We start from the raw sequence: 19,136 nt of genomic DNA, 5'->3' as shown, positions 1-19,136 counted from the left end.
CAGGATTAAGAGGTTTTCTGCCCACGTGCTGGGAGCAGGTGGTATTACCGCATATAAGAGCAGGCAGCTGAAGCTGGGCTGGGTGGCTTTCGCCTGAGTCTCGCACGGTTCAGCAGCACAGCGGAGGGAGTCCGGGGCCCCCGGCTCCCCACTGGGCAGTACAGCCTGCCTCCTACGCTGATGTCACGGCACCCAGGTCTCGGAGGCCTCTCCGACTCCGCCTCCTGAGGGAAGGTTCCGGAGCAGGGCGTGGGGAGGGCAGCAGTGCCGCTGGACAGCCGTCCTGGCCGGGAAAGGAAGGGAGAGGCTGAGAGGCAGACAAGACAGTCACACGGTGAAAACCTGACACATCCAGAGAGACACCGCCCCGCCGCCCCCCCCCCCCCCCACGGAGTGACTGGCCTTGGAGCAAGACAGAGGAAGAGGGGACGTGTGTCTGCATATTGTCTCAGACTCGTGACCCCAGCTCTTGAGCTCTTCGTGCAGGTGGCAGCTGTGTGCGGTCCGGTGAGCAGCTGAGAGTGGGGAGCTGGGACCCCGGTAAGCATGGGCTATACCCACTGTCCTGGGCACTGGGAGAAGGGGGATCCCGGGCTTGGGCCAGCCTGGAACACCTGCCCCCATAGCCATTCACTCCTGGTCTGGCCTCCTGCCACCTTTGGGATTCCAGCCACAGTAGCCACTGAATGAAACGGTCCTGAGCCTGGACAGACAGAGGCTCGTAGCCTGGAGAAAGGAAGAATCAAGGGGCATGGCATCCAGTGAATTGTCTGTGGCCAGGGCCAGGGCACCAGGGCAAATTACCGGAGTGGCAAAGAGAGAGAGAGTCTCTTTTGGCCTCTAATTCTTTCTTTCTTTCTTTTCTTTCTTTTCTTTCTTTTCTTTCTTTCACTTTTTTTTGTTTGTTTTTTAATTTGAGAGAGTGAGAGCAAGTGTGCAAGCAGAGGAAGGGCAGAGAGAGGGAGAGAGAGAATCCCAAGCAGGCTCCATGCTCATTGTGAGCCCAGCGCCGGGTTGAATCTCACAACCGTGAGATCAGGACCTGAGCCAAAATCACGAGTCGGACCCTTAACCAGCTGAGCTACTCAGGTGCCCCTCTTTTTCTCTCTTTGAGTAAGTAACTTCCTTCCTCTGTGCCTCAAGCTTCCCATCTGTGAAAGGGGAATAGGAAGCCCTACCACCCAGGGTTGTTGTGGGAACAAGGTAAAGTCAGGCACGGGCATAAACTATAACTACAGTTTTGTTTTCCCTCTTGTCAAGTCAAAAAGCAGTCAACTTAAACATGGGTTAGTTCTTCTTTTTAGGAAAAGTTGATCCTGTAGCTTTTTTTTCTTAGGTGTGGCCATTAAATTCCATGTTCTTGCCACCCGTCCACCTTCCAGAGCCCTGAAGGCCCTGGCCCTCCCAACTCCCGAGGCTCACACTGGTGCAGGAGGCCAGGGCGAGGCTAGGCAGCCTCTACAGATGCGGCTCCCCATGGCAGCTGCCTGCCGGCCCTTGTTGAATCGCCTTCCCTGCCAGCCGGGCTGGGTGCAGGTCTCCAGAAGGACCATGCGCCTGCTGTGTTCCAGAGCTCTGGGGCAGGGGTCAGGGCTCAGGTGTCAGGCAGTGTCCTGGGCAGAGGATCAAATGCCCCAGCGCCTCTGAATGGGCCTTGTGAAAAATTGATGCTCACCCTGGGGGGCAGGTTGGGGGCCAGAGTGGCCTCACACGGGGCCTGTGGCTGGGGCTGCCGCGGATCACCACGCTTGGTGCCACAGTTCCTTCCTGGGCCTGGCCCTGGCCTTGTGCTGTGTGAGGCAGTGGCTGAGCCCGCCCTCAGCCCTGGATCAACCCCCAACTTTGGGGGGAGAGAGGTGGGGACAGACCCAGACCTGATAACATAATGCATATAGTCAGGGCTGGATAGACAGGAACATCAGGGCTCTTGGCAGCCTGGGGATGGTCAGCGAAGGCTTCCTGGAGGAGGTACTGTCTGAACTGAGCCATGAAGTGTAGGTGGGAATTTACTAGTAGGAATTCCAGGCAGAGGGGTCAGTGTATGCAAAGGCCAGGAGGTATGAAAAGGGTTGGTGTATTTCAGGAGTTGTGGGTGCTGAGGATGGCCTAGGTGCAGGGACAGGGAAGGAAGAAAGCAGTGAGAGGCAAGACTAAAACATCAGGAGCCACATGGTGCTGGGTCTTAAAAGCCAGCCTGGGGGGCTTAGAGCCCCCATCCTAAAAGCAGGGCATGCATGAGCACGTAACACTTAGCCGGTGACCCTCCCCTCGGGCCAGGCTGCTCCCATCACCCAAACTGCCCGGGCAGCCCTCAGCTGGGAGGCTGGAAATCAAGTCCTATTCCTGAACTTCCCCTGCCCTGCTGTGTGACTTTGGCAAGTCTTGGTCCCTCTCTGAGTCCCTTTGCCCATATGTCCAGGGGAGGGGGCTCCTAGGAGCCCTTTAGAAATCTCTGAATGACTGTAACCAAGAGAAGAGCTCAGCTGCTCTGGGCAGTGGAGCTGGTGACGGTGGCTGAGGCTCAGGTCACGCAGGCTGGGCTGTGGCCAGAGGGAGAGAAGCCAGGGAGGGAGTGTTCCCCAGGGGGAGGAGTAGCTGAGGCTTTGGGAAGAGCCCAGGTGACCCCAGCCAGGCTCCAGGCTGCCAGGGCTGGCTTTCTCAGACACTTCACATGGTCTCTCCCTCTGCAGAACTGTATCTGGCCAGGCAGGAAGCAAGAGCATCTGACAAAGGACATGGTGATTCTTCAGCAGGTGAGTGTTCCCGGCACCCCCATTGACCTTCATCTTTCTACGCCAGGAAGAACGCTGTTGGGTGACTCATCCTCCCCCATCCCATATTCTCCCATCCATATGGTTAATGGTAGGGCACCCTCCCCAATACTTCCTCTTAGAAACCTCCTATCTATGCTTCAAAACCCAGCTGTGAAACTCCCTGACTCTCGCAGGCCCAGTCTAGAACTGCTCCCTCTGATGTGTCTGCTGGGGCTTCCCTTTCTCACTACACTCACCCTACTGGATAGAAATTACTTATTTACGTACATCTCCGAGTTCCCAGGCATGTGCAAAGGCCCAAATGTGGGAAAGCCTTTGGGGACAGGGAATAGGAAGTTGGTCAGTCTGTGAAGCCAGACCAGGAAGGGTCTTGAGCCTGACTGGGGAGCAGTGAGTGGGGGATGAACTGGTGGGAGCTGGAGCTCCAGGGGGTAATATGGAGAGAAACAGAGGTGCTGTGCCCGACTGAGTCCTCCAGGCCCCTTTCCTTCCCAGGGCCACAATGGGCCCTGACCCTCAGCCCTTCCCCGTGATCAGCCTGAGGCTCTAATGAGCTCCTGGTCTCCACAGCCAGGAATGTGGGCCCTGAGCCAGGTCGGTCTGGCACCAAGCCCTAGGGCTGGTGGGAGTGTGTGCCCTAGGGCTGGTGGGAGCCTTGGCCAGCAGCTCCACATCCTCCAGGCCCGTCAGAGGCCAGCGGGCAGCTTTGTCCTGCAGCCGTGTGTGTGTGTGTGTGTGTGTGTGTGTGTGTGTGTGTGTGTGTAAGAGTAGTCAGGTTTCTGGTTTCCAGCAGGGAGAATCCGAATAGATGGTCTTCCAGCAGTAGCACTGCTAGGAATCTACCCAAGGGATACAGGAGTGCTGATGCATAGGGCCACTTGTACCCCAATGTTCATAGCAGCACTCTCAACAATAGCCAAATTATGGAAAGAGCCTAAATGTCCATCAACTGATGAATGGATAAAGAAATTGTGGTTTATATATACAATGGAGTACTACTTGGCAATGAGAAAGAATGAAATATGGCCCTTTGTAGCAACGTAGATGGAACTGGAGAGTGTGATGCTAAGTGAAATAAGCCATACAGAGAAGGGCAGATACCATATGGTTTCACTCTTATGTGGATCCTGAGAAGTCCATGGGGGAGGGGGAGGGAAAAAAAAAAAAGAGAGGTTAGAGCGGGAGAGAGCCAAAGCATAAGAGACTCTTAAAAACTGAGAACAAACTGAGGGCTGATGGGGGCTGGGAGGGAGGGGAGGGTGGGCGATGGGTATTGAAGAGGGCATCTTTTGGGATGAGCACTGGGTGTTGTATGGAAACCAATTTGACAATAAATTTCATATATTAAAAAAAAAAAGAATAGATGGTCTTCCATCCCAGGGCTGGAGGAGACCCCCTCTAGAGCCCCTTGGCTTAACAGCCTGTTCAAAGGCCTGCCCGCCATGGCCAGAGCCAACAAGAGGAGGAAAGTCATGGTCTCTGAGCATTTGCTGGTGCCAGGGCCTTGACTGCAGGCCGGGCTGGGTGGGCGGGGGCATTTACAGTCCCCAGAGGGGCGGCCTGGGCCACCCACAGCTCCCAGGGGGATTCTCCCTTAGGAAGCTTGTGAGGCAGGCCTCGGGCTGACGGCGCCCCCTCCCCCATTGCTCTCTCTGAATGCGGGCTGACCGTCCCCTGTGGGAGAAGGTGTCGGCAGGTAAATGCCGGCTCTGCCCACCCCTCACACAGAGAGTACATTTCTGTTACTGCTTTGCTCCCGAGAAGGGTCCCAGCTCTGGCATCCAGCCAGCTATGCAGGCCCACGGGCACAGCCCACCCACCTGGGCTCCCGTTTGGGCTTCACTTTCGATGAGCGGACAGACCTGGGGCATGTTCTTCGGCCTTCCTGGGCCTCCGTTTCCTCACCCGTAAAACGAGGGGTGGGGGGGAACCCTCTTTCCTCGGATGGTTGTTGCGAAGATAAAACGCAATGAGGGTTCCGTCAACGTGCTGCTTCCTTCACCTGCCTCTCAAGCCCACCTCTCTCCTCCCTTCCTCCTGCCTCTCCCTCCCATCCTGAGAGACCCCGGTTCTCTCTCCCCCATCAGGTCTGCCTGCCCTGAGCACTTGGCTTCCCATTTCCCTGGCTGCCTTCTCCTCAGGCCTTCAGGTGGCCGCTGTTCCCTTCTGGAGGCTTCCCTGCTCTGCCCACGGTAGAGTCTGATCATACTCTGTCTTTTTCCTCCGCTTACCTGAGGCCTCCAGGTGAGCCTGGAAGTGGGGGGCAGCCCTCGTCCTGCTCCCCACGGTCTCCTCAGCCCCTCAGCCCTGGCACCAGCCCACTCAGATGAGGCTGTACGCTAAAGAAGGAATGACTGTTAGGACACCCTCACTTGGCCTGAGGAGCTAGGCAGACAGTGGTGCCCACCTCAGAGGAAAGCTCGAGAATGAAATGTCCCGGTGCACATACAATGCTTAGTCTGACGGAAGCGCGCTCAGGGATGGTTAGCCGCCATGATGACAACCAATGAGATCATGTTGGTAGTGTTCCTGTGCATGAGAATTCCCTGTTTCTCTCTCTCTCTCTCTCTCTCTCTCTCTCTCTCTCTCTCTCTCTCTCTCTCTCCCTCCCTCCCTCCCTCCCTCCCTCCCTCCCTCCCTCCCTCCCTCACTGTATTTGGTACAAAAATCTCAGGAGACCTTGAAGGACATGATGGATCTTTCCCCATGTGGGAAAGATCGGTGACCGAGATTTATTCCTCCCTCTCTTCCTCCATCATCCCAGCCGTTCTGAGACCCCCTAGGGTCCCAGGTAGAGGAAACCTCTGTATAAACATGGGAGAAGAATCCAAATTTCTTTATTCATGAAAACATTTATTTATTGAGGGTTAAAATTCTTCAAAAGTAGCATCCACATTGGTCCCAGCACATGCCGGGCAGTCTCTATATGTGATCTCCTTTTATTGGCATAAGGCGATGAGGGTAGGGATTGTCCTGTCCGTGTCACAGGTGCAGAAACTGAAGCCCAGAGAGGGCCATTTAGATATAAGCTGGGACACGTCAGGACAGGGGAGGGAGCCACCAAAGTGAGAGGGTGGCAGGTAGGAGAGGAGACCCTGAGAGGGGGCTGCTGTGCAGGGTGTATGGGTGTGATACAAGGAACAGGCACAGGACTTGGGGAAGGAGAGTTCAGACTGCCCGGTGGGGTGGCATTTGCAGAACACAGGCTCTTTCCTAGGGACTCTGAGGCGGTCTGGGTAGATCCGTCATGTGGATTGGGGTGGGGGTGCCTGGAGATTCCTGGCATATCAGAAGCTGCCTCCCCTCCAGCCGCGTTCTCACACACCCACCCAGCAACGTGGCACTGAGCCCATTCTCTGTACCAGGCTGGGCACAAAGGATGCAGAGATAAATTGCTCCCTGTCCCGGAGCAGTTACCAGATGGCAGTGGGAGGTGGCTTGAAACATGGCAAGGGCACCTTTGAGGGGAACTGTAACAGCAGGAGCCCTGGGGTGGAGTGGGGGTGCTGGGGAACCTGGGGAGGGGAGAGGCTTTTGCCCTGCCTCTGATGGTGGATGGGGTGGCAGGCAGCACCAGGGAAGGTGCTGAGGCTGTTGCAGTAGCCCCTCGCATACAGATGGGGGACTGAAGTCTCTGGAGGGTGGTGGGGGGATAGGCCCAGGTTGCAAAGCCAGCTAGTGCTTGCAAGGACCCAGAGATGTGTGGTGCACATGACACTCTTTTAAGGACCTCAGGGAGGGCTGCCATGCTTCAATATGATACAATTTCCGGCTCCCTGGTGGATCCCGAGTAGGGACTGAATGTACTTTGCCCAGATTCATAAGCACAGGGAGGTTTGAAGATAAATTTGTGGGCTGTTGATAACAGTTGGATTGACCCTTTTATTAGAATATAATGTCCTGCTTTGTCTCTTACAACAGTGTTCTAATGATTTCAAGTCTATTTTGTCTGATGCTCTAGCCACCCCAGCTCTTTTTTGGTTCCTGTTTGCATGGAATATATTTTTCTATCTTTTCACCTTTAATCTCTTTGTGTTTTTGGATCTAAAGTGAGTCTTCTGTAGATAGCATATAGTTGGATCATGGGTTTTTTTTTTTTTTTTTAGCCTATGCTGCCAACCTCTGCCTTTTTTTTTTTTTTAATTTTTTTAAACATTTATTTATTTTTGAGACAGGGAGAGACTGAGTGTGAGCAGGGAAGGGGCAGAGAGAGAGGGAGACACAGACTCTGAAGTAGGCTCCAGGCTCTGAGCCATCAGCACAGAGCCCAACATGGGACTTGAACTCACAAACCGTGAGATCATAACCTGATCCAAACTCCGATGCCCAACTGACTGAGCCACCCAGGTGCTCCCAACCTTTTAATTGAAGGGTTTAATTTGTTTCCATATAAAGACTTTTGCCATTTTGTTATGTTTTCCTATAGGCCCTTTCTCCCCCTCTCCCACTTATCTCAGGATAAGTGTACTTTTTTTTTTTTAATTTTTTTTCAACGTTTTTTATTTATTTTTGGGACAGAGAGAGACAGAGCATGAACGGGGGAGGGGCAGAGAGAGAGGGAGACACAGAATCGGAAACAGGCTCCGGGCTCTGAGCCATCAGCCCAGAGCCCGACGCGGGGCTCGAACTCACAGACCGCGAGATCGTGACCTGGCTGAAGTCGGACGCTTAACCGACTGTGCCACCCAGGCGCCCCAGGATAAGTGTACTTTTAATCCCCATCACCTATTTCACCCCTACCCCTACCACCCTCCCTCCCCTCTGGTAACAATCACTTTGCTCTCTATAATTAGTGTTTGTTTCTTGGTTTGTTTCTTCCCCGCCCCCCCCCCATTCATTTGTTTCTTAAATCCCACATATGAAAGCATATGGTGTTTGTCTTTTCTGATGGACTTATTTTGCTTAGCAGTATACTCTAGATCCATCCATCTTGCTGTGAATGGCAACATTTCATTCTTTTCTTTGTGGCTAATATTCCATTATGTTGTGTGTACATTTATATATACCCACATATATGTATATATACACACACCCCATCTTTATTCCTCTATTGATAGACACTTGGGATGCTCCCATAGTTTGGCTATCTTAATACTGTAGTAAACATAGGAATGCATGTATCCCTTCAAATTAGTATTCTTGTATTCTCTGAGGATTGGTATTTTCGTATTCTTTGAGGAAATCCCTGGTAGTGTGACTACTGGATCATAGGGAAGTACTATTTTCACTTGAGGAACCTCCATACTGTCTTCCACAGTGGCTGCACCAGTTTGCATTCCCTCCAACAGTGCATGCGGGTTCCTTTTTCTCCACATCCTCGCCAATGCTTGTTTCTTGTGTTTTTGATATTAGCCATTCTGACAGGCGTGAGGTGATAGCTCATTATGGTTTTGATTTGCATCTCCCTGATGATGAGTGATGTTGAGCATCTTTTCATGTCTGTTGGCCATCTGGATATCTCCTTTGGAGAAATGTCTGTTCATCTTTTCTGCCCGTTTTTTAATCGGGTTTTGATTTGGGTTTTGGTGTTGAGTTGTATAGGTTCTTTAAATATTTCGGATACTAACTCTTTGTTGGATATGTCCTCAGCAAATATCTTCTCCCATTCTATAGGTTGCCTTTTAGTTCTGTTGGTTATCATCAGATATTGAATTCTTACATTTGTTTTTCCTTTCTGTACTTTAAATATATCATCTCACTGCCTTCTGGCTTCCATGATTTCTGTTGAGAAATCAGCTATTATTCATATTGAAGATCCTTTGTATGCAATGAGTCTCTCTTATTTTGTCTTTTGACCATTTGATTTTTAATGTGCCTCAATGTGGGTCTTTTTTTTTTCTTTGCGGTGCAGAAAATTTTTATTTTGATGTGCCAATAGTTGATTTTTGCTTTTGTTTCCCTTGCCTCAGGAGACCTATCTAGAAAGATGTTGCTATGACCAATGTCAAATAAATTATGGCCTGGGATCTCCTCTAGGATTTTTGTGGTTTTAGGTCTCACATTTAGGTCCTGAATGCATTTTGAGTTGATTTTTGTGTGTGGTGTAAGAAAGTGGTCCAATTCCATTCTTTTTCCTGTGGCTGTCCAATTTTCCCAACACCATTTGTTGAAGAGACCACCTTTTCCCCATTACATATTCTTTCCTTGTCAAAGATTAATTGACCATATAATTATGGGTTTATTTCTGGGCTTTCTATCCTGTTCTATTGATGTGTCTATTTCTGTGCCAGTAGCATACTGTTTTGGCCACGACAGCTTTGTAATATAACCTGAAGTCTAGAATTGGGATACCTTCATCGCTTCTCGGCCTTTTGGCTAAGATCAAGTGTAGAATTGGGATCCCTTCAGTTTTGTTTCTCTTTTTCCCAGGTGCTTTGGCTATTGGGGTCTTTTGTGGTTCCATACAAATTTTAGGATTGTTCTAGTTCTGTGAAAAATGCTGTTGGTATTTTAATAGGGATTGCATTAAACGTGTAAATTGCTTTGGGCAGTACTGACATTTTATGACAATATCTGTTCTTCAAATCCATGAGTATGGAATGTTTTTCCATTTCTTTGCACTGTCTTTAACTTCCCTCATCAGCGTTTTATAGTTTTCAGAGTACAGGTCTTTCACCTCCTTGGTCAAGTTTATTTTTAGGTATTTTATTATTCTGGGTGCAATTGTAAAAGGGATTGTTTTCTTAATTTCTCGTGTTGCTGCTTCATTATTTTTGTTGTATAGAAAGGCAACAGATTTCTGTATTGATTTTTGTACCCTGTGACCTTACTGGATTCATTTTTCAGTTCTAGTAGTTTTTTTGGTAGAGTCTTTGGGGTCTTCTATATACGGTATCACGCCGTCTCCAAATTGTGACAATTTTACCTCTTCCTTGGCCATTCGGGTGCCTTTTACTTTTGTGGTGGTTGTTGTCTGATGGTTATGGCCGGGACTCAATGTGGTTCTTTTTGAGTTCATCCTACTTGGAATTTATTGAGCTAGTTGGCTGTAGACTTGTATCTTTCATCAAGTTTGGGAAGTTTTTGACCATTATTTCTTCACATATTGTTTTTGCCTCTTTCTCTTGTCCTCTCCTTGCATACATGAAATGCATGATGATGATTCCCATCATGCACATGTTGGGCCACCTGATGTCGCACAGGTTTCTCGGGTTCTGCTCATTTTTCCTAGTCCTTTTTTTTTTTTTTCTTCCTGTCCCCCAGACTGGATAATCTAATGAACCTATCTTCAAGTTTACTGAGTCTTCCTTCTGCCTGTTCAAATCTGCTGTTGAATGTCTCTAGTGAATTCTTCATATAGGCTATTGCACTTTTCAACTGCTAATGTTGTATTTGGTCACTTTTAATCATTTTTACCTCTTTATGGAAACTCTGTATTTGGTGAGATGTTCTGGTTTCCCTCTGTTCTTTGAGTATACTTCAGATAGTTGATAAAAACCTTTGCCTATGAAGTCCAATGTCTGAGCTTCCTCAGGGAAAGTTTCTGTTGTTTGCTTTTTACCTCTGAATGGGCCATACTTGTTTCTTTGCATGCCTCATAATCTTTGGTCGAAAACTGGACATTTAAAAAATAACGTGGTGGGGCGCCTGGGTGGCTTGGTTGGGTGTCCAACGTTGGCTCAGGTGATGATCTCATGACTTGTGGGTTCGAGCCCCGCATCAGGCTGTGTGCTGACAGCTCAGAGTCTGGAGCCTGCTTCAGATTCTGTGTCCTTCTCTCGCCCTGCCCCCCCCCCCCAACTCGTGCTCTGTCTCTCTGTCACTCTCTCTCAAGAATAAGTAAAACACCAAAAAAAAAAAAATTTAAACGTAATGTGATAACTCTGGAAGTCTGATTCTTCTCTCTCCCTCTGTCTCCAGTGTCTTGTTGCTTCTTGTGAGTTATAGTTTTGTTTAATGACCTTTCAAAACTATCTTTATGAAGAGTGTATTCTTTGTTGTGTGTGGTCACTGAAGTTTTGAAAACTCCTAGAGCCAAAAACAAAATTACTTTCAGTCCTGCAGCTGGGCTGTGTGTGTGTGTGTGTGTGTGTGTGTGTGTGTGTTTGTGCGCGCGCGTGCACTGGGCATGCCTTCAATGGTTAGGCCTTAGGCAGATCACTTCCTGTCTAAATGGAGCTTGAGAGTCAGTTTGAAGTGAGAGCTTAGGGTGTTCTTGGGCTTTTTCTGAACGTTCTTCCAACCCTCCACATGAGGTGTTCTAGATTCCCCACTGTATACAAGAGCTTTTCAAAACCCCTATTCCCCCGGCTTTCCTGCAGGCTTTTTGGAGTGTCTATTGTTTGTTCCAACTGACTATTTCCATGCTTCTCCCTCCCCCCACCCCACCCCACCCCACATAGCAGTGGTCTCGTTGATTGGTCTCTGAATGTTTTTGACCAAAACCCTCCCTACCTACTCCTCCACCCTGCGGGGAGTTCCAAGCTAGAGAAATAAAGGCAAGCCCTTGGCATTATTCCTTTAGGGAGCTCCCAGACTTGTTAGAAGAACCATAATTCTTAGATAAGGGGTCTGTTCTGCCCCGTCAGGCCCTAAGATCCCACACCAGGGATACAGGCTTCCATCTTCAAGATTGCCACAGAGAGGTGCGGGGGGAGGGGAGGTTAAAACCCCACAAAGTTCTCCTGCTGGGTTTCAGCCACCTTTCTCTTTAGTAAATGTTCGGTTGGTTACTATAAACATTTGATGATTTTCCAGGGTTCTAGTATTGTTGATTCTGACCGTTTTTACCACATTTTTCGTATTTTTGTAAAGGGATGAGTTCTTGAGTTTCTTCTTTGCCATTTTCCCTGACGTCACTTGCTCGTGACAGTTGGCACAGTTACTAAATGGAAGCTTTTTGACCCACCTTGCTGTTAATTGTTGGGTAGTCCCTCCACCCCCGCTGAACATCAGTCTCCCCATCTGGCCAGAGCTGGACTGGATGGGGGGTATGGCGGGGTGAGGGCAGCATCATGCGTTTGTGTGAGGCACTAAGGAAGTACAGAAAAGAAGGTAGTGGAGAGGGGATATTAAGGACAGGTGGCCCGAGTCTCCGTGGAGCCTGGGTGGCCAGGTGGAGGAAGGGAAGAGGATCGTGAGGTGAAGCATTTCTGGCAGAGGGCTCGGCACAAGCAAAGGTGAGGAGGGGTGCCTGGATGGCTCCGTCAGTTAAGCGACTCTTGATCTCAGGTCTCGATCTCAGGGTTGTGAGTTCGAGCCCCATCTTGGAACTTAAAAAAAAAAGTGAGGATAGGGAGACCCTATCCTGTGTGTTCAGGGAAGCAGGAGATGAGGCTGGAACAGCAGTGAGCCCTGGTTCTGGGAGAGGATCTGCTGATGCCAGAGTGGGTCACAGGGGTATCAGACTTACTTCCCAGACCTGGTGTGCAGGCTGCCTGCGGGGAAGGGGCCCAATCCCAGGCTTCAGCTAGGGGTGGCCTGGGTGCATGGGGTTGAGCAGTGGCTCTGGGCCAGGCAGGGACAGGCTCTGAGTACTTGCTGGGTCTCCCTGAGGGGGCCTCTCTGCATTCACCAGACCTGATTTTCCATCTCTTCCTTCTTCCCTCTGCTTCTCTGTGATGTGCTCTTCCCTCTCATATCTGCCTGAGATAATCATAACGCCCAGGTACCACCCCTAACGTGACTTGCTCAGTTAATAAGAACCAACACTCATGCGGCCATTTTTTTTTTTAAACAGGAACCAATCTGAGTGAGTTACACACATAAACCTTTTCAATCCTCACAAGCAACTCATGAGGTACTGTTACCTTGTCATCCCACAGATGTGGAAACAAAGGCACATACAGGTTGAGGAACTTGCCCCAGGTTACACGGCTTGAGGGGCCTAGCCAGGGTTGAACCTAAGCCATCTGGGTCCCGAGTCCAACAGCTTAGTGGCCAGGCTATCCTGTCTCTCCAGGACTAATCCGTCCCTCATCTGGTGGCACTATCCTTATCTGGGTCTGGATCTGGTCCATTCCCAGGCCCGGACTTGCGAGGATGGTGTCCCCTAAGCTTTAGTCTGAGCCTGTGAAGCCTGGGTAAATGGACAAATGGAAGGATGCCTGGAAACCTATCCCCGGCACCGTCCTGTGTCTGAAGGGCCCTTCTCCCATGGACTCCTGTGGGTGGGTGGGCAGGGGTACGTGTGCTTATTCTGTGCTTGACTGGGGGAAAGATCCCTCCTAAGGGCACGGTCCCTGGGAGGGCATAGGAAGTAGATGGGAATCGCTGCAGCCCATCAGCTTTGTGTGGGGTGGCAGAGGGCTGGGTCCCTGAGGCCCGGATAGGGGGTTGGGGTAGAAGGAAGCCCAGATCCAGTGGGGCAGCTCTGAGTTCTGTGTGAGGCATCACTGTCTCCTTCCTTGCCATTCCCCCTTCTCCCTGCCGTGTTTTTGTGGGACAGTTAGGCTTCCAGGATTCTAGATAATGCCAAGGGCCAAATATGGGAACAGTAGGGCTTGAAGAGAGAGGAGAAAGGGGAGGAAGAAAAGAGAAGTTAAGAAGAGGGGAGAAGGAGTGGGAGCAGAGTCCCAGGGCCTGTGCGCGCCGGACGGGATGGTGGCTCACCGCCCAGCATGGACCCAAGCCAGGTGCCCAGTCCCACGTGGCTGCCAGGACATAGGAGCCCAGCTTGGCGCCCGCTGTCCTGGAGAACCAGGGGACACCCTTCCCAGGTGCCTCTTCTGCCTTCTGCAGATTACCAGCTGGCTGGCCTCCAAGCTGGGTGAGGAAGACCGGAGACAGACTGTTCGGAAGCTTTTCTCCCCAAGCCCCACATCCCTACCCTTAGGAAGAGTTTTCCCTGCCCTCCCTTTCCAGAGGTAGCCAGTGAGCTAGTAGGATCTCTCAGGCACCTTCCCGTCCGTCTTAAAAATTAGGAAGTTTATTGCGTTCCACTCCATAACGTCCCCACGTTCCTTTCCAAAGAAAACCTACAGATTGAGTTTCCAGGTGCCCGGTGGATGCTGAGGTCCGCAGCTCGGTTCTGCGGCGCTACACGCTGCGGTCTCGGTGAAGCCGGCTGCGAATCCCCCCCACAGTGATGAGGTGTCGGGGGTCCCGAGGAGACGGGCCAGGGCAGTGCGCGCGCCCCCTCCCCGTTCCCGCGGGCGTCACCTAAGCCGCCGTTGCCATGGGCACGCAGCAGATGGCCGGGTTTAGGGTTCCCGGCGGCGGTGCGCACGGGATTAGGTGAATTAGGGAGCCGGAGCGGAGCCGCCGCCGGACCGACCGCGCCATGGAGCCCCCTGCCGACCCCGCGGAGCCCTCCGATCCCGTCGACCCCGCCGACCCCGCCGACCGCTCCGAGGCGCGCGCCAAGCCGCAGGGCAAGTGGGCGCTGGTTCGCAGCCTGAACCATGCGTTGAAGACCTACGCGGTCCTGCCGGTGAGGCCTGCGCGGGGAGGGGGAGGTTGCACCCTGGGAATCCCGCCCCGTGCCTCTGTTTCCCCGCCTGGCAGAAACGGGATGAGTGGCAATGGGTGGCAGAGCACCAGGGTGTGTGCAGACAGCCCCCCACCCCACCCCCACCCCGGCGCCTCATGCCTTCCCTGACTCCCAGAGTGAACTTGGCCCCAGCCAGCCCCTCCTTGCGTCGGGAGCTTTTGCACATCCCAAATGGGAATGTGGGTTCAAGGTGAAGTCTCTAGTGGGGCGCCTGTCACAGTGGAGTGGTATGAGTGGGACCAGGTTCAGGCGTGAGTGCCTGGAATCTGGGGACAAGAAGGGCTGGTGATGTAAGACTGGGGCCCAGTGCCCCTTTCCTCTCCTTCCCCTTCCTGTACCCTCCCCCCACCCCCACCCCCCAATCTCCTTTCTTTTCCGTCTTCCTTCCCTCACCTTGTTTTTGGTTCAGGCTGCTCTGCAGATGCTCAGAGTCTTTATCAGTCACTGACTTGATGAGTGACTGTGGCCAAGTTCCTTTGTCGCTTTGGGCCTCAGTTTCCTCATCTGTAGAATGAAGACTTTGGACCCACCTGCATTCTGATGCCCCAAGAACTTTTCCTGGGACCAGGAACTTCTCCTCTCAGCCAGGTTCTCAGGCCTCACAATTCTCCCTGAGGCCAGTTGGCTGCCATTTTCTCCTTTTTCCTCCAGTTGAGACCTAGAGCAGAGGAAAAGTTAAGCCACTGCCCTCCTTGTGACAGTCCTTGGTTGGGAGAGTTCTAGTTGCCTGTTTCCTGGAGGCCCGAGCTCTCTGCTCAGCCTCTCTGAGCCCCCATTTCCCACTCACATGAAGCCTTTTATTTCCGGTTCTCCTCTGTTCCCGGAGTGGGGCATATCTCCTGTGTGCCAGGCTCTGTGCTGGGTTGGGGGCAACCTCTGACCCCCAGCTGCCCTCGGCTGAAACTCTTAGCTTGCCCCTTGGCCCACAAGCCATCCAAGACCAGGGATCCTGTCAGTGTTTCCTGTTTTGCTCGCAAAACTGGGTTCAGAGAGCTGTCCAGAAAGAGTCCTGGATTTGGAATTTGTCAGACTTGGGCTTCATTCCGGGTTTTACTACAAAACAGCTGGGTGAATTTGGACACGCTTCTTGACCTCTGTGAGGAGATGAAGTGGAAATGGAATCTTCCGCCTGAGGGCTGTCAGTGAGATAATCATAGGGAAGCATCTCACTTCCTACCTGGCCCGTTGTGGGTGTATTGTGAGTTAGCATGGGGCAATGTCCTGGCTAGCCTGGCCGCCAGCGGTTAGTGTCTGTCTGTCTGTCTGTCTTGGTCTCTTTCTTTCTCATGCTATACATTCTTCATTCTTTCTCACACACCCTCTGTCACATGCTCTCTCTCTTACATACACACACACTCTCCCATCGAGAGACAAATTCTGTTTTTCTGTGTTAGACTCTGACTCTAGGGAGTCACAGAGGAGACAGACCCAGCCCGGTCCTCGGGGGCTGCATGCTAGTGGCAAAGGGTCACACAGATGGCGGTCACCCCAAGTGGTGCTGGCCCCGGGGCCTGGAGGGATGCCTCCGTTCTCCACACAACAGCCAGAGCGAGGTTTTGAAAATGTAAATTCATCATGCCATTCTCGGCTTAAACCCTCAGTGGCTCTTTGTCATACCTAAAAAAAAAAGTCCAATTCCTGTCTGTGGTTATGCCCTGTACAATCTGGTACCTGCCCATGTTCCCTTCACATCCTCCCCTCCTCTGTCTAGAGGCACGCTGCCTTTCCCATCTGTTTATGGCTCTGTCCCCAGAGCTGGAAAGGGACCGACCCACAGTGGGCTCTCCGTAAATAAGAGCTGAATCAGTGAATGCGCTCTTCGGGGGCTGGGGGGCGGGGGAGAAGGAGGGGAGGCAGGGAGGGGTTGGAAGGGCTGTTATTTGCTCTGGGTTTGGACAGACAGGTGGCGTCCTCTCAGTGGAAAGGTGGGAGGGGTAGCGGGCAGGTGGAGAAGAGCGGTGTGAGCCAGTGTGGCAGGTGATCCTCGACCTGGAACTCAGAGCTTCTGAGGGGTGTGTCAGGAAGCATAGTTGGGGTGTGGGATGGAAGGGGTACACGGGGTGCCCCACGGGAAGCAGCCAGGCAGCCCCGGCAGGCACACCGCACACCCACACCGTAGATGCTCAGGAAACACATGCGTTCTCCTCTCCAGAGCCCATCTAATTTTTCCTCCTTTTTCTGGGAGGAAACTGGGGTTTGGAGCTAACCTGTCTCTGACGCGCGTAACCTCCCACAAAGCGGCAGCCGTGGCCAAGAAATAGTTGATTCCAATGGGGACGAACAGGAGGAGTCTGGAGCAGTGAGGAGTTGGACTTGGGACTCGCTGAGCCCACCCCCTGAGGCATGTGGAAACTGAGGCTCAAGTCAGGCAGTGCCTTGTCCGTGGCCCAGCTGAGCAAGCCTAGCTTCCCAACTCCCAGGCCACGTGGTTTCCACGGGGCCATCCCCTCAGGTGAGGTTCACTGTCCTGTTTCATCAGCGGTTCTATTCCTAACTGCTGCTTGGTAAGTTACGGAGGGTCTGTGTTCTCTCACCCTCCTGGGGAATCCTCTTATTCGGATTAGAATAAAATCTAACTTGTACCTGCAGGCCAGTGAGAGTTGATGGTGCTGGAGCTTGACCACCTCTGTGACTGCCATTGTCCAGCCCAGTCATTCTCCACCCTCGGTGTGCCTGGCCCCTTCGCCGTCCTCCCCGCCATCTGCAGCGATCGATTGTGTGAACGCGTTTGCTGAGTTGTTTGTCTTCTGTCTCCTCCCAACGGGAAGGTAGACTCCGTGGTCACTGCTGGATCCCCAGTCTTTAGATGAATCAGTGCCTTGTATTCAGTAGGTGCTCAATACGCGTTTGTGGAATGCACCAGCGCTGAAAGTGGTTGTTTCTCCGACTCTGGGTTTTAAATTTGGCTTCCGTGTGCCTTCACTGGGTGTGTGGTGAGAACGGGGGACACAAGCGTGACACCCTCCCGCTCAAGGTCAGGGTTCTCCCTCCACAAGCTAGGAGGCAGGGTGGTAGAACTCCTATCACAGGCCCAGCACAGAGCAGTGTCACTGCAAGGAAACCCACACCTCTGACTATGACACTTGACTCTGGAGGTGATGGAGACTGTTTGGGTGTCCTGTGGGGATGCCTCCTTTAGGACAGAAGGGAAGTGGTTTGGGTGAATTGGTGTTTCTGCCTGAGCCTCGACAGATTTTCTGTACGTGTGTGGGGTTGTAGAGCCTTGGGGAGAGCCGGGTGCTGGACAGCCCTGGGTTTGAAGCTGCCCAGCTGTATGCTCTTGGCTCCTCCCATCTCTGAGCCTCTGCTTACCTATCTGTGAAATGGGGACTTGGCTGTTACAGAGGAGAGATTGAGGATATTGCATAAGTGCCCAGCCCGGGGCCTGGCACCGGATGGCTCCCAGCAAGTGCAAGCTCCCCTTCCTTCCCTCTCCCGTGGTTGGCACAGGATCCCCTGGCAGTAGGAGCGCCGAGGCACAGGATCCCCCTCCCTGCTCACCTGGCCTGGGATTCTCTCTCACCCACAGGGGGATTATGTCTGGATGGACCTGAGATCTGGGCAGGAGTTCGATGTGCCCATCGGAGCGGTGGTGAAGCTCTGTGACTCTGGGCAGATCCAGGTGGTGGACGATGAAGGCAATGTGAGTAGCCCCCTACCTCCCCTGCCCCTGCGGGAAGACACAGGCTGACAGGGGCCGGGCAGCAACCTCAAGGGGGCGGAGGCGGTACCGTGCCCCTCCTCCTGCCTCTTGGACACCCCCTCTTCCATGGAACCTTCCCACTGGCTCCGCGAGAGGCCGCCTCCCCTCTGCCCAGGCTACCAGTTCATTTTCCGTAAGCACTCCGTCTGTTCTGTGCAGTATGAGAGATGGGTGTGTGGAGGGCATGGGTGCGTGCGCAGTGGCGGGCCGGACGTGGTGCCAGGCTGAAGTTCCACAGGGGTGCTTTGAGTCAGACAGCCTGGATTCAAATCCCACCTTGCCCACTTCCTTATTAGTTGTGCAACCTTCATCAAGTCCCCTTCCCTTCCGAGCCTCGGTTTCCTCTTCTCTAAAATGGGGATAATAATAGCTGTCTCACTGGGTTATTGACTCAAAAGTTGGGTCCCACATAGAGAACACCTCAATAAAGTCAGTCAGTCTAAAAATGCCCATAGTCTTGCTCTATTAGATTATGGTGTCCTAGGAATTCATTGTCTGCCTTGGCACTGCCCTGGGAATCAGTCTAACACATTAACCCTTTACTTCTCGTGGCCCTGAAGGAAAGGGACACAGGAGGTGCAAGTTCTGTGGGTAGTGGGAGGGGGAAGGGATGGAAAAGTATGAAGTCAGGGCCCTGCCCTGGAGAAGGCCGGTAGCCTGGAGGAGGACCCATGGGGGAAGCACATGTGTATGTGGCTTGGGGACGTGGGGATATGGTACTGAGAACAGGGTCCCAGCTTAGGGACATGAGGGATCCAGGGAGGTTCAGTCCCACTGTAATTTGGGTTGTGCCTGGTGCTGTGCCCAGTGCTGGGGAATATAGAGACAGAACCGGGTTTCTGTCTTGGGTTCCTAGAATGCTGAGGGCAAAAGAGGGTACAGTGACAGGGAGCAGAAGGCTCTCCTCAGGGCAAGGGCAGGGATCAGGAGCCCAGGAGCCAGGTCCTGGACACGGGGGGCAGGGGCATCCTGCAGTCTTCAGGGACCCTCCCCCCTGCCGTGAGATGCACAAAGCCCTTTGGCCTAAGCTCCGTCTTTGGGTCCTCGCAGCACCTGTGAGAGGCAGGGAGGGCAGCCAGTGTTACCCCAAGGGGAAACCGGGACAGAGAGGGACCACCAGGCCTGGTCAAGCAGCTGGTAAGTGATGGTGCTGGGATTAGCACCCAGGACCTCTGGCCTTTGTGCATGTGTTTCCTCTCCCAATATCTCGATGGCGACTCTCTAGGGC

At 52.5% G+C, this 19,136-nt stretch overlaps 1 protein-coding gene across 4 annotated transcripts in view; it reads left to right on the top strand.

Annotated features, from left to right (window-relative positions):
• Positions 1 to 75: 75 nt before the first annotated feature.
• Positions 76 to 19,136, top strand: part of MYO7A (myosin VIIA) — an 84,594-nt gene continuing 65,533 nt past the window's right edge. The window contains exons 1-3 of one of the 4 annotated variants that reach the window (XM_019811766.2): positions 76 to 540; positions 2,691 to 2,753; positions 17,735 to 17,848. In XM_019811766.2, coding sequence (XP_019667325.2) covers positions 2,736 to 2,753; positions 17,735 to 17,848 — 132 coding nt within the window. In that variant the 5' untranslated portion in view covers positions 76 to 540; positions 2,691 to 2,735. Of the gene's footprint in view, positions 541 to 2,690; positions 2,754 to 13,887; positions 14,146 to 17,734; positions 17,849 to 19,136 lie in introns of those variants that run through there. The other 3 variants (XM_045038700.1, XM_019811764.3, XM_019811765.3) reach the window with 3 other exon arrangements.

Source organism: Felis catus, chromosome D1 (assembly GCF_018350175.1).
Source record: "Felis catus isolate Fca126 chromosome D1, F.catus_Fca126_mat1.0, whole genome shotgun sequence".
Taxonomy (NCBI): Eukaryota; Metazoa; Chordata; class Mammalia; order Carnivora; family Felidae; genus Felis; species Felis catus.
This window is presented reverse-complemented; position numbering and strand designations above follow the sequence as displayed.